Source organism: Carassius auratus, chromosome 9 (assembly GCF_003368295.1).
Source record: "Carassius auratus strain Wakin chromosome 9, ASM336829v1, whole genome shotgun sequence".
Lineage (NCBI taxonomy): Eukaryota > Metazoa > Chordata > Actinopteri > Cypriniformes > Cyprinidae > Carassius > Carassius auratus.
In genome coordinates this window covers 8455060-8470474 of record NC_039251.1, presented here as the reverse complement: position 1 = coordinate 8470474, position 15415 = coordinate 8455060, and the positions used below count along the sequence as shown (strand labels likewise).

General features: G+C 37.0%; 1 protein-coding gene across 11 annotated transcripts in view; it reads right to left on the bottom strand.

Annotated features, from left to right (window-relative positions):
- The window catches only part of LOC113108284 (tensin-1-like), a 242767-nt gene that overhangs the window by 27352 nt on the left and 200000 nt on the right, over nt 1-15415 (bottom strand). For 9 of the 11 annotated variants that reach the window (XM_026271224.1, XM_026271220.1, XM_026271223.1 and 6 more), the window contains 2 exons: nt 3198-4628; nt 1453-1536 (listed from right to left, as the gene is read on the bottom strand). In XM_026271224.1, the coding sequence (XP_026127009.1) occupies nt 1453-1536; nt 3198-4628 (1515 nt within the window). The remainder of the gene's footprint in view (nt 1-1452; nt 1537-3197; nt 4629-15415) is intronic. The other 2 variants (XM_026271226.1, XM_026271230.1) reach the window with 1 other exon arrangement.

Here is a 15415-nt window from a genome sequence, read left to right as displayed (position 1 = left end):
TACTCCCCTGTGGCAGATAAGGATTGTATAATGGTCTCCAGACTCAGGGAGGATTTATTACACTTTGTCCTTCATCTAAATGCTAAAACAGAAGTAAAGGAGAGTCCTTGAATGAAGCCAGTGTCTGCTTGCCTTGGTATTGTTCCCCAGGTCTGGTAGACTGGATCTTGTGACATGGGCTCAGTTGATCCAGACAGACTGGCCTTTGTCCTGCAACTGTGTAACTTTAACTCGTCACATAATACAAATGCAATTTGTTTGTAGAGGTCACCCAGCACAAAGGAGCAAACTGAAGTTATACTCTCGTTAACTATTATTTCACCCAAACAAGGTGAAATTCCAGCACAGGTTAGTGGTTAAAGAAGAATGTTAAATTAGTGAGATAATGGAGAGAAATAAAACAGAGCAAATAATGAAAGGAATAGGAAATGGGCAGGGGGGGGGGGGGTCCTAATTATCATTACAGTACATTCATATGGGGCATCAGCATCAATGCCTCTCGTTTACTTTTAATGGAGTAACGTCAAGCATTGCCGAACTGAATTGTGGGTCTGTTGCATGCTCGTGGCAGAAGTTGAAAACTTTTCAACTTTTCAAGAGCCAACCGAGAAGTAAGCCAATCAGATTGGCTTATGCAAATACCCTTGCACAGATGCTAGTCAATCGCATGCATGCAAAAACAGAAAAGAAATGTGATTGGCTGTTGGTCTCGTCAGAATCAAACTTCAGACACGCCCTCCGGCAGTGTCAGCACCGACACCCCGTGTGAATGTACCATAACTTGCCACAACTTACTCTAACTAAACTAAACTAAACTAACCTAAAATTAAACTAAAATTAAAACTGTCACACTTACTCACCCTTATGTCATTCCAAACCTGTATGCCTTTCTTGATTTGTGGAACACAAAATAAGATTTGTTTTTAATGATCATTTCAACGTTTTTCATCAATACTACAGAAACTAAATTGTACCCTACTGTCTTTCAAAATATCTTCTCGTGTTCCACAGAAGAAAGTCATATAGGTTTGATACAACATGAAAATTAGTAAATGATGACAACTTTCATTTTTGGGTGAACTATGCCTTCACATTTACTTGAGTTCACTATTTTTATTTTAGAGTTTACTTAATTGTATTATTTTATTTTAACCGATTAGAATTTAGTCAGATCTGTTTTATAATAACAATTACAAATACAATATTAATAAAAATAGAATAGAATAGAATTAATTACCATTTGAAAAATGTCTGGGAGTTTTATAAAAGCTGGTACTCTTATTGACACAAAAAAAAAAAAAAGAAAAGAAAAGAAATATATGAGGCAAAAGCGCGAGAGAGATAGAGAGAGAGAGAGAGAGAGAGAGAAGAGAAATAGCTCACAACCACACAACATGCACAGGTGTTATGAGTTAATGTCAGCCGGTGGCAGAGAGCACCAGAGAGACCAACCACTGAAGGAGAAAGAGCGGCGGCGGTGGCCGAGCTCAGGAGCATTCCGCTTGTCACTTATGCCTCGGATACGAGCAGTGTACTCTGCATATCATCGGGAGGAGGAGGAGGAGGAAGAGGAGGAGGAATGATGGACCGTGGCAGGACGTAAAGGAAGAAGGTGAAGAGGAGGAAGGGAAGGCGGAGGTAATGATGAGATGGGTGTTCCACAGACAGGATAAACATGAGAATTGAGAAAGAGAGGGGGAGGAGAAAACATTAGCACATGCTAACATATTGATAATGGCAAACAACCTTCAAAGAGGTTGGGTGATATAGATAAAAAATATACATTGTTGTATATTTTTGATACATTGCCCAGTCCTAACATATAGCATGTATTTGCCTTACCTTCAGACGGAAAGATAAACACACACTATCTGTGGCAGAACGCTGTGAATGTTAAATGTAGACAAAGTGTTCCCCTAATTCTAGATAGTGACGGGTCTGATAACCAAATCCCAGAACTAGATATAGATAAGTGTTAAACGTGTTCAATAAGTGTTGCAAAAGCTTGTGTCAAGAGCAAGAACTCAAGGGAAGGTTTCAAAGAAAGACAGCAGCTTTCTCCTCATGCTGTCCTTCTCATTACAGGAACACTTATCTATGCTGAGTCAACAACACTACTAAGCGTTGGTCTCCAATAAAACAAAAACATAGCTGGCTAGATTTTTCCATGGGATCCTTATCTATGTTGTTTCCTCTCAGGTTTAACATTGGTTTCCTGAGGTTATTGAGATGTGGCTGGTTTAGCTAACAGCTCTTCGGGCTCATCAGCTCTTGTTATCAGTTTGCAACTTTCATTAATTGTTTGATGCTTTTTAAACATTAATTTTGTAAGATATTAAAGATAAAAAAGCACATTAACTGTAAAACCTGTACTGTACAACCACTAGGGGGCAAAAGTGAGCCCTGAGCCAGTCCATGAGCCCTAATTCAAGTAACAGTATGTTTTACATTTGTTTTTGGCAGATACATAGCAAGTATTATATGGAAGTCTATATATATGTCATTTTTTTCTATCAGCAGTATGTGATGGACTTAGTAATAACATCTGCAAATGAAACTCAACATTGGAGAAACCTAAACAAGTCATGTTGAATTTAGCCTGTAACAAAACAAGACTGGGTCAACAAACAACTCTTACATGCTGCCATTATTCTAAAAAACATTGACAAGATGAAGACCTAGGCTTCCAGGAAAATCTTTCTAAACTTTCAAGCTGGACAGATTATGTTCACAGAAATAAGTGCACTGCCGTACAACAGCCCTCAGTTGTTTGGGCACTTCTCCAGACGTAATGTACAAATGTTCGGTTTTGGCTTGGCACAAAAAAGAAATGTGGTCTGATATTGAGGCTTAAGCCAGAAGCACTTTGGACAAAGCTTTCTTTGTGATCTCACAGTGCTCATGTCAACGCCAACAAAGAAACTCCACCAAAAAAGGCACCGCCTTGAGTGTAAAAGGGAAGCTCTCAAGACAAGCTTAACTCAAGCACTCAAGACAAGCATGGAGATGTTTTCCTTTACTACATTTCCCTTGATAGCTTGTTTCAATTCACATTCTGTATACATAAATATATGCAGGAGTAATGTAGCCTTAAGGTTAAATGTCTTGGCTGGTAGTCGCCCAAGGATTAACTAATGTACCATTACAATTGTGCTTTTGAGCAAGTAAACTGAGATTTATGAAAGAGGTGATCTTACCAGCTATACGGTGAGCTACAAGACCATCCAATTTGTAGTTGGCATCTTCCGGTTCAGACTCTTTAGGCAAAGGGGATGAGGAGGCAGAATAACTACGTTGGCTCTCATGGGGCTCAGGGGACTGGGACGTGGTGCTTGAAGGATAAATGTTGAGGGGTTTCAACTGGAGAACTCCAAAGGTGGAGGAAGGCACTGTGGACTGGGACATAGGTGCCTGACCTTCTGTCTCAGAAGGGAATGCAGCATGTTGAGATATGGCTTGTCTCGGTTGGTTCATGGAGGGTTGTGGAGGCTCTGCAGTTACTTGTTGAAAGGTCAAAGGGTATCCCCCTGAAGAGGCCCCACCTCGGTCATGAATGGCTGCATCTGCTTGGTAGGATGGCAGTGCTTGGGTTTGAGACAAAGATGGTTGGGTGGTGACCACTCCACCTTCTCCAGATGGGGCACTATGGGACTTGGGGACTTGAGTAAGTGCTGGGTCAAGGTCCAGCATCAGCATGTTGAGGGCTTCGATGGACTGCTCAATTTCTTTCTGAGATGCCATGTGAGGAAACTCTGGAAGGCTGTGGGATTGTAGTACAGGGTTGAAGGTGACCCCATCTGTGACTGGGACCTCAGGAACACCATACTGTTGCCACACATTCAGTCCCCTCTGCACTGCATCCCTACTGCTGGTCGTGCGTGTGGGAGCTCTGGGCATGTACTTCTGCTCTGTGGTTGGGGTTGCCCCTAATGATTGAGATCGGTAGATGTTGCCATTCTGTTTGGCGTAGTCACTAGAGGATCCTAAGTCCTCTTGGACAGATGAGGAGCTGTGGACTTTGGCCTCTGCCATTTTCTCGTGGACACCCTTCTCCAAGTAGCGTGCATCTTGACCATTAATAACTGTCTCTGATTGGTAGTATAGATCTGCTGGAGTGGCTCTGCCCTCGAAAGAGGAGAGGGTTCCAAGACTGTCCACACTGTTACCTTCCTGGCTGTTGGGCAGGTCATCATCAAGGATATCTGTCTCACGGTCGATGTTGTTGTGTCCGTTTACGTGAACCTGGGCGGGGACGAGGTGTAGGACTCCGCCGCCTCCGCTGCTTTGGTAACCTGTGCGATTCATTGGCGCTTCCAAACCACTAAGCAACTGGTCCAGCTCCTGTTTTTCCTCTGGGCTAAGGGGCTGGGAGGACGGCTGACTCACCAAGGCCGGCTGATGGCTGGCTTCATCCGTGCGGTCGGTTTTGATGGAAGCGGTGGAGTTGCCCGAGTCACTGCTTACAGACAAGGCGTGGTCGACTGGTGGTAGAGTGTGGTCTACAGCAGTTAAAGTGTGATCGACAGTGGCTGGGAGACCATTGGTTGTGACCCCTCCGTCGAGAGACTCTTTCTTCCTTACCTTAGCATAGAGACTACCATCCAATGGACCTTGTGTGTGAATAACGTCTGTAGAAGACAAAAATAAAAATGGAATGTGTTAATACATTTAGCTATTTCATATATACACATAAAAGCAATAAGCAACTTCACGTTGTTCACATTTATGTCACATCGCTCAATTATATTATTAGTTCTTAGGTCATACTACCATTATCAATGTATCAAACCAAGCAAACGCTACACTCTTCACTGCAATGGTAACAACACATGTCAGAATATATTCTAACTCTTAACATAACTGGATATTAAACACTATTATAGCTTAAAAAAATATTCAAGAACACTTACGATTTGAACATTTACTCTCCCCATCAAGTCCCATATAAAGCATGGAGGTAACTAAATTTAAAAAGGGTTTTAATTAAAAGGACACTCCTCCACCCAAAAAAGTTATTTTGGACCCCATTTTACATCCATTGTATGAACAAAAACACAAAATGTCATCATACAGGTTTGGAACGATATGACGGTGAGTAAATGATAAAAAATTGTATCTTTTTAATGGCAACACAAATTATTCTCTATTGGAGAAAATTATGCTAACCCCTGTTTATAATGGACTACAGAGATATGTCTGATTGTTTTTAAGGATGTATAATTAAACAGAGTTGCCTTCACTTGTCAAACTTTTTAAAAGTCAGGCAGATTTCTCTCCCTGAAACATGCACGTGTACTAACACATGCAACTAACGGCAGCTCTACCTCGCACAATGAGTCAGTTTGCACCTCTCATGAGAGGCACCATGCTCCTAGTCCAAGCGAGTGACTCACCAGTGGAAAAATCATCACATACAAGATTGGAGGCATTTCCTGTCTCCTTGGAATTGTAGCATCATTTCCTATACTCACATATTAACACACACGTTCAGTCACTTACACAAACACATAACAAACCTATTTTAGGGTGATTGTGTGTCAGTGTATCTTTGGCACTGAACAATCAGTGTCTTGTTTCCCTGTGGTCATGCATTTTAATAACAGACTGTAACTGTTTTCTGGCTTTCCAAAACCACTAAGCCACTGTTTGACAGCTCACTCTGCAATGGCCTTTTGATATCAACAATGCATTGCAATCCCAGAAAAAAATGAGCCGTGTTCTGTTGAGTGTGCTTGGGAGAATGAGACTGCCTCAAAACCACAGACTGTGACAAAATGTCATTCATTCAGATAGAGCCAGCCTGAAACACTCACGCTGAGTTTCCCATGGAGTCTTAATGCAGGATCTGTCGAGCCGCAAATCTGATAATACAGCTGGGAAAAGTGGGCACAATGCTGTGGGCCCTGCTGTGCTGCTTTTTGACACTATATAGCACTGAAGACGGGAGACTGTGGCACCCTAGTCATGAACAGTGGGACTTGTGACAAAGCAGGGGTTCTCAACTCTGGCCCTCAAGGTCTACTTTCTTGCAGTGTTTAGCTTTAACCTCGATTGAACTCACCTGTCTGTGACTATGTAGTAATCCAGAAGACATTGATTAGCTTATTCAGATGTCTTTATTTTATTTTTAAGTGCCAGTTGGAGTTGATTTATCTGAAATTGGTGGTACCACAATAAATTCAGCTAAAAAAAAAAGTAAAAAAAAAAAAAGTTATAAAATGACTGGCCAGTGGTAATCTGCATACATTTCGTTATAAGAATTTATATCCTCTTAAAGGTAGTATTTATAGATGGGTCATTCTATGAAATTTTCTGGGGGGAAAATTTTCTTTTAAAAGTAGATTTTTGTACAATTATAAAAATTCTAGCAAGTAAATAAGGTGCTTAAGTATTCATAAATAGTATTCAAGTATTCAAAAAAACTGCATCATCTCAAATAAAATAACAATATAGAATGATATATAGAAACTGGGTTAACATTTTAGTTTAATTTCACATTTTAAGCCTTGAACACAAAGTGGTTTTTACAAAGAAAATGTAATGCTGATATTTCAATGAATTCCCAAGTTTAAAAATGTCCATGTTATTTTCTATAAAAACAAATCTGCATTATTTCACAGACAAAAGAGAAAAACAAGTGCAATGCAGAGCGAATATCTAGTTAACTTGCTACTATGCATCTCAATTTCTTTTTCCAAAATACGATGCTACTAACCTGCTAAACTATGACTTCCAGTGCTTTTCAATCAGTGACCAGTGAGCATCACATGGTCAGCGAACATACTGTGGGCGATTTGAGACTAACAGCTCCCTCAAGATCCTTAAAAATAGACATCCCAGGTTACCTCAAGAGACCTGTTGACCTTTAGGTTGTAGAAGTCTTGCAACAAATTAAATGATCACCTTTGACCCTGTGTCACATGCAGCTATGCGACCTACTGCTTGGACTGGAGGTTAAACATGAGAGTACACAAGCTAAAGTCTGTCAAATGCTGCCAACCTTGATGTCTATCGCTGCACATCAAATAGAAACTGGTGCATTGACCAGAAGAAACACTACCAAGTTCAGCATATAAGAACCATTTCTGTAACACTGATGACTGGAGTAATGACTGCTCAAATTCAGCTTGGCATCACAGGAATAAATTCCATTTTAATGTATATTCACATAGAAAACTGTTATTTTTATTCACAATATGACTGTATATTTGTCAAACAAATGCAGCTCTGGTCATTACTTGCTTTTTTATCTGCATAAACCAAAGTTTGCAGCAGTGAATTCAGATGTTTTCTAATGAGATGACTTCATGTCAAAACTGAGATGATTATGTTTGTTTCTCCTCCGTGAGACCAAGCCTAAAGCCAGAATTTTCCTTTTGCAGCATAGTGTGGAAAAAATGAGCTTTTCTCTCCATTCTTCCCTTTTTCTCCCCTAACAATCCCTCAGCTGTTTCAAACATCTCCCAGCATTCTTGTACTCCAAAATAACACCCACCCCATACCACGGAGGAGAACGGCACCTCGTATAAACCTCTCAGCAGGTTAAAACTTCATCCGTGACATGAGAACGTTCACCTCAGATGAGCCGACCAGATCTCATGTTTTATTTGCACCTTAAAAACACCTCATGACTTAATATATATTGACATCAGAGGAGCTGTCGCTGTCATTAAAATCTGCCATCTCGATGCGGGATCAGACACGCCTCTTTCTTGAAAAAGCAATCGTCTTCTATTTCGGCGCGCTTTTTATCACCTGTTTGCAGACACGGGTGATATCACACCCAGATTGCGTTCATCCCTAATCATCACCCATAAAAATAGCACACATGCTAAAGTGCTTTAGATATTTTTTCAAAGCACAAAAAGAGGCACAAGAAAATGTTCCTACCTGCCTTAGTGCACAGCTCTATAAGTGTCCGAGAAGAAACAACGAGTGTTTTCTTGCACGCGAGCTCCAGCAGCTCAACACTAGTGAGCCGTGGGAGTAGTTTTGCATCAGAAAGTTCTCTCCTCTTTCTCCACCTCCTGTTTTAACTCCGATTGAGCTGTGCTGCTGCAGATGACAGCACTCTTTCCTTCTCGTTGGATGTACAACACTCCTAGTGAGGTGGGTGTGAATTTATCCTCGCCCAGCTGTGTGTCTGGTGTCTACTAGAGTGACATCACCGGGGCTTTTTCTGTCGGATAGGCTTGTTATCCTTCTCTAACTCCCTGGCTCTGCTCCAAAACCCAGTGAGATGCCTACAAAGGCATCATTCCAATGACACAAGGATTGTTCTTACAGAAAGATGCCTTCTTTTGGCCAAATTCTGCAGCAGCATGCATCTTTCACAGAGAATGTAATCCCAGAGTGCACTTTGGTGGTGAGAGAAAAAAAAAACTTCCCAGGATGGAAGATAGAGAAAAGAGGAATGAAGTTAATAGTGAAACGTAATTATAAAAAACGTACATTAATTTTATATTAATAAGAACAATATAATTGAAAAATATACTTTTCAGAAAAAAAAATATATTAATAAATAATTGAATGCCACAAAAAAAAAAATCATAAAAAAGTTTACAATTCATTCAATGAAGAAAAATAAGTTTCAATATAATAATAATCATTATAATCATTATAATAATAATAAACTGTTTAATATTAAATTATAATTCATTCAATGAGGAAATTTAAATTTTTAACACTAGATTATGATTCAGTCAATACCAAACTAAAAATTTTTTTTTATAATATAATATAATAAAACATTTTACAAAAAAATATTATAATATATATGTAATTATAATTTATTACAATAAATACCGTTACAAGCAAATATAATTAAAACTTACTTTTTAAACTTTTATATTTTACTTTTAAAATATAAAAAAAAATGTGATGTTGCAATCCTGAGATGTAGTTGTTATCCCGCTAATATTGTTATGCAATATTGGATTTATTTATTTATTTATTTATTTATTTATTTATTTATTTATTTATTTATTTGGGCAGATCTAGGGCTCTTCTGTAAAAAAAGTTATAAATCAAAAATTGATTTTCCACTTGATATCGTTTCATAAAAGCAATAATCTACTCTAATGCATTTACAGTGATTTTACCACAGTGTTACCACAGTTTCAAGTCATTCCTAGAACTCCCCTTACCGGTTTTTGCCTGAACACTATGATTTCATGGTACTAGTTTTTGCCCGAATGGAAACTGGCATATTATATTTAACATTGTTTGAGAAGTCTTACCTTATTAAGATTTACAAGCACAGGCAGCTGGGGGCTTTGAGTTTGTTTGTGTGTGTGTGTGTGTGTGTGTGTGCATGTGTGAGTGTGTGTTTTTATAGTGTCTCCCAATAGTCAGTAGGCAAAACAGTAGGCCTATCTGATTTCACAATACTTCACAGATGTGGACGTTTGGTCAGTCAATCCCAAGAGTCCCTTGAAAAATGTGTCATGAACATGTTAAATCACCATCATGGGGAAGGGGTTTTTGTTTGTTCGGGCGGTTCATTAATAGTCAACATTAATGGTTTCTTTATATCTTTTTATCTAAACATATGTGCTTAATGTTAAAAAAAGATCAATAGTTCTGTCTGCTGCTCTGTGAGTGATAGTCTGAGCTTTCAAGGACACGGAATGAGATTAAACCAGGTGAAAAGAGAAAAAAAGGTTCACAGAAGGACTGAAGAAACTTCACATGGTGGGTCTGCAGGAAATGAATGTACTGTACATGTTTGTGTAAGTCACTCAGAAACAGACCAGCAGTCAGCAAACAGAAATCCTGACGATGTGACACGACTGATATCCATGTAATGACAAACACCCGCTGCTATGAATCAAAACATACAATGTGATCATCGCTTTAACACCTACTGCCAAAACACTCCCACAACTGAATCATACCCTTGCCAACCAATGTGGTTTGAACACAGCCGCCCAATTCATCTGATCTCATCTGCATTTACATGCTGTTTTTCCCAAATGATGGCAATGTTTGAACAATTTAAGTGCTGTAAACTATTAGAGCTCACCAGTGATAGACAAAAAAAAAAAAAAAAAAAAAAATATATATATATATATATATATATATATATATATATATATATATATATATATATATATATATATATATATATATATATATATATATATATATATATATATATATAAAGCTGTTGATAGACAGGCCATCAAACCTGAAAGCAGACCTTAGAATGATTATGAAATAAACAAAAAATGAAGAAAATACTATAACCAAATTATTTTCATGCTGCTTTTAGTACTTACTCACCTCCTTTATTTAAAAAAAAAAAAAACATTTATTTTTATCAGAAATCAGAATCAGAAGGGTTTTACCAAGTAAACACACAAAGAATTTGACTTGACGACAGTAGCTTCCAGTGCAGAAGAAAGTACAATATACTATAATATAATTTATTAATGTGGTGGCAAAGTTGATTTTTCCACAGCCATTACTCCAGTCTTCAGTGTGTGTGTGTGTGTGTGTGTGTGTGTATCAAAAGTTCAAAAAGTTTGGGATCAGTAAGATTTTTTTCTGTTTTAGTCTCTTATGCTCATCAAGGCTATATAATTAAATTATATATAATATAAATATAATTTAAAAAAATATATAAAATATATATTATATAATTATATAAAAAATTATATTTTGAAATATTATTGCGATTTCTAATATTGTTTTCCTATTTTAGTAGACTTTAAAATATAATTCATTTCTTACAGTTTTGTATGTTCAGCATCTTTAATCCAGTCTTCAGAGTCACACGAATCTTCAGAAATCATCAGAGTTGAACCTGTGATTATGTTTTCTTTGATTCTTTGATGAATAAAAAATTTAAAAGAGCAGCAATTATTCAAAATAGACTAGAGTAATGATGCTGAAAATTCAGCGTTGCTTCATAGGAATAAATTATATTATAAAGTATATTAAAATAGAAAACTTATTTTAAATTGCAATAATATTTCACAATATATATATATATATATATATATATATATATATATATATATATATATATATATATATATATATATATATATATATATATATATTAGGTTTTTTATCAAATAGATACAGCTTTGTTGAGCAAAATAATCTTCTTTAAAAGACAAAAGAATCAGTAAAAATATTAGGGCAGTATTAGGGCAGTGTAAAAAAAAATATATTCATCCTGAAATAAATAAATAAATAGTTTTCCCCTGTTTTCAACACTGGTAATAATAAGAAATAATTCTTGAGCAGCAAATCAGCATATTAGAACAATTTCTCAAGGATCAAGTTACTCTGAAGACTGGAGTAATATTTGCTTTAAAGAAATGTATATAAATTGCTACAAAAGTATTTTATACTATGCCATTCAAGGAATATGAATGTGATTTAAGTTTTAATGAAATGTGCGGTGGTCACTGTAACTCAAGAGTCAAGAGCTGCTGAGAAAACATTGTGTAAGCACTTGAGAAGAAGACAAAGTGCTGTGTTTGAGCTGACAGACACTCATCACAAGAGCTCTCTGCTAATGGAGGCTGTATAAGGTAAGTGCAGGACATTAAATATGCATTAAAGATGCTTTTTGATGGGCCTCCTATATAAAGGCAGAGATGAAAGAGTTGGGAAAGCTTTGTGTGATTAAACCACAGAGAAAAGACAAACTGAACAGAACCTCACCACATCTACTCCAACTAAATTCGCACAAGCAGTTAGCACCTTACAACAATATAAGATCATATCTTTGTTCTGACAGGCAGTGAAAAAAAAAAGGGTTTTGGCATCATTTTAGCTGTCTGCAATCTAAACAACATGGAATCTAACATTTTTACAATCCCGTTTAAATCATATACATCTGTGAAATCAGATTTTAGAGACTGCATATGGCGGCGAGTATTTAACACATAACTGCTGCACAAATAGCATGTACAATTACCTGTAGCATATCGGTAGCACTTTATTTTACAGTCCTGTTCCTCATGTACATACTATGTACTTATTATAGTAATTACAACTAGAATTAAAAGTTAGTGAACTAACTTTGATGTTGGCTTGGCCATCTTGGCCATGGGGCAAAAGAGCCACAGTACTTGTGTGCCCAACATTCTTGAGTTGTCCCGCTGCAAAAAAAATACCATAAAAAATACACCTGCAACAGTCTTTTTCCATGGTCCCTTGCTTTTTTCTTTTTAAATAAAAAGCCTAGGCTATGATAACAGCTACAACAGGGTTGTCTAGTTGAATGCGAAATAAGTCATGCAAAAACCATAATCTCCTAAATACCATTCAATTTAATCTTATTTTAATAGTACTGACAACATATTTTAAGTTATCACACATTACTGAAAAATTAAAGAAGGGACACTATATATAGTATACTTCGGCGAGTCAACAGCTAAACAAAAAGTCCTGTTTCATTACAAAATACTGTAACTTTTATAAACTTTATACTATCACCACAAAATTGTAATTACTATTTATTATAAAATAAATATTTCATAAAACTGAAACTTAAATATATTATTTCTATAGGCTATACAAAACAGAAAAGAAAAAAGACTAAATAATAAGGCTGAATAAGCTGATCTATAGCATGTTAAATGGTGGTTGCCTGTCTATGGATGGTACACCCCAACCACTAAGCTCACAGAAGTGGTTTGACCCAAGTCCTCAGCAGCCAATGACATTGACCTCTTCAAACTGATTTTTAAGGTGTACTTCAGTGTATTTCACGTGAAATACATGTTAAATACCCGCTGATTTTTCACTTGTAAACAACACTATTTAACACGTTAAATAATATTGGATATAACATTGGAGTAATATAGTATTTTAAGAAGCTCTTAAAAATATATATAAATGACTTTACCATGTTGTGCAGCGCCGATAAATAAATAATATTAAATACGTGTTGTCTACGCATGAAATACACGTATTTAACGTGTTGTTGACGCGTTAAAATTCACGTGTATTTGACACTCTTGGCCTTCCATACACATTAGATATAATGAAAGGAGACGTGAAAAAAGGACATCGCTTTGTTTGGATATGGATTACTTTATCACAGAATATTTGTTCGGGAGCACTTGTTTAGTTTAAAAGTAGACATGTCAAGCTTTCTATAGATATAGATATATCTCTCGTCTCTTCGTTGAGTATTCATGGAGTTACAGTTTATTTTAATGACGTGTTTGTAAATGAAGATCATCGCAGACCAAGGCTGCAGACAGCACACCTTGTTTGTTATCTTTATTTTATAAGTGCCCAAAGTTTTGTTGTTATTATGTTTGTATCCAAAAAAAGTAGACCCTTTACAGAGACACGTTAAAATTCACGTGTATTTGACCCTCTTGGCCTTCCATACATTAGACGTGAAAAAAGGACATTGCGTTGTTTTGATATGGATTACTTTATCACAGAATATTTGTTCGGCAGCACTTGTTTGTTTTAAAAGTAGACATGTCAAGCTTTCTATAGATATATCTCTGTCTCTTCGTTGAGTATTCATGGAGTTACAGTTACTTTTTTCCCCTCAATGTCAAATGATATTTCGTTTTGCACGGCTCAACAAACACCTGGATTATGCTCTTGTTTTGTTCTAATGAGTGGATTGTGTGCATTAATATTTTAAGAAGCTCTTAAAATATATATATAAATGACTTTACCATGTTGTGAGGATGGATAGCAATTGATGTGACGTTCAGAACTTCAGCCTGACAGATAAAATCTCACAAGCACATATAAACACTCATTTTCATGTGTATAATATATTCTTCTAATTGTTTTGTGCCGTTTCGCTGCAGGGTTTTAATGTGAAAGGCTGTGAATTCTCTATTTAGACTTGTTCAGAGAAATACATCGCGAGCTCGCGGACATTTGGCTGCCGCGAATGTTATTACTTTAAACAGTTCAGAAACATCTGAATTCAGCTATTGCTGTGTTCTAACGTGTGGATTGCGTGCAATCGTCGATATAATTTAATTATAAAAGGTCTTAAATAAGAATAAATTCGCTCTTTGTGAGCTCCGTGGAGACAGCCTGAGCTGAGCAGCCGTGATTCTTCTCTCTGATTCTTCTGACTGCTCTCTGCCCAGACATCAAGTATTCATAAGCTGTATCACGCTGTCAAATTATATTTCATTTTGCACACATAAACAGTTCAAAAACACCTGAATTCTGCTCTTGTTGTGTTCTAATGGGTGGATTCGTGCAATTCGCTGTGATATTATTTTTGGAAGCGCTCATTTCTCTCTCGTCTTTCTCTCTGTTCTTTGGCCAGAGACATAATTTACGTTATAAAACGTATTCTTAAAATACACATTTCTGTTTTAATAAATGGTCATATTAAATCATAGCATAACACATAAGTAGGTACAAAAATAATCAGTGATGCATGCGACCCTTTTGGTCTCAGTGTAGCTCCCTGCTTTACCATGTTATGCAACGCTGAGCAATCGCTGCGATGTTCAGCCTGACAGATAAATCTCACAAGCACATATAAACACTCATTTTCATGTGTATAATATATTCTTCTAATTGTTTTGTGCCGTTTCGCTGCAGTGTTTTAATGTGAAAGGCTGTAATTTCTCTGTGGACTTCAAGTGTTCAGAGAAATACATCGCTAGCTCGCGGGCAGTTGGCTGCCGCGAATATATCATGTTATTACTTTAAACAGTTCAGAAACATCTGAATTTAGCTCTTGGTGTGCTCTAACGTGTGGATTGCGTGCAATCGCCGTTTTAAAAGGTCTTAAATAAGAATAAATTCGCTCGTTGTGAGCTCTAAGAGACAATGCCTCCAGCAGCTGACCAGCCGTGATTCTTCTCTCGTCTGACTGGTCTCTGCCCAGAAATAAATTATTAATGAGCCCTGACCCCTGTAATCAGATATGTTGGTTTAGCTTGTCAGTTTGAGGGAAATTGTATTATTTACTTGTATTTTTAACCAATGTAAAAGTGAAAGTAAACAAAACTCCGGGTATTGCAACCAGTAGGGGCGCGATTTTTCTCAGACAATGGAAGTCTATGGGTAATGAGTTTTTACATTTAAAAATTAATAAAAAAAAAAATTTAAGTCTGATCATTCTGAAAAGATATAGCAACCTGCACCGCTCTATCCCGCAGGTGTCTGCCGAGTTTGGGGCTTGTGGCTTTAAAGCCCTAGGAGGAGTAGCGTTTAGAATTTCTGTGTCAGAAAAATAATAATAAGAAAAAGAAGAAGTTTAAATAGCATAACAGTATGTTGGCTTGTTGCCAAGCCAACATAATAACTATGTAATAACTAGGTACTAACCCTGAACCTACCCCTAAATCTAACCCTACAGTATATCTATACAGGTGGAGCTGGGGAAGGTGGAGGGTTTCAAATGAACTCATGCAGCACAATCCTCAAATGGATGCTTACCAGCCATTTAAAT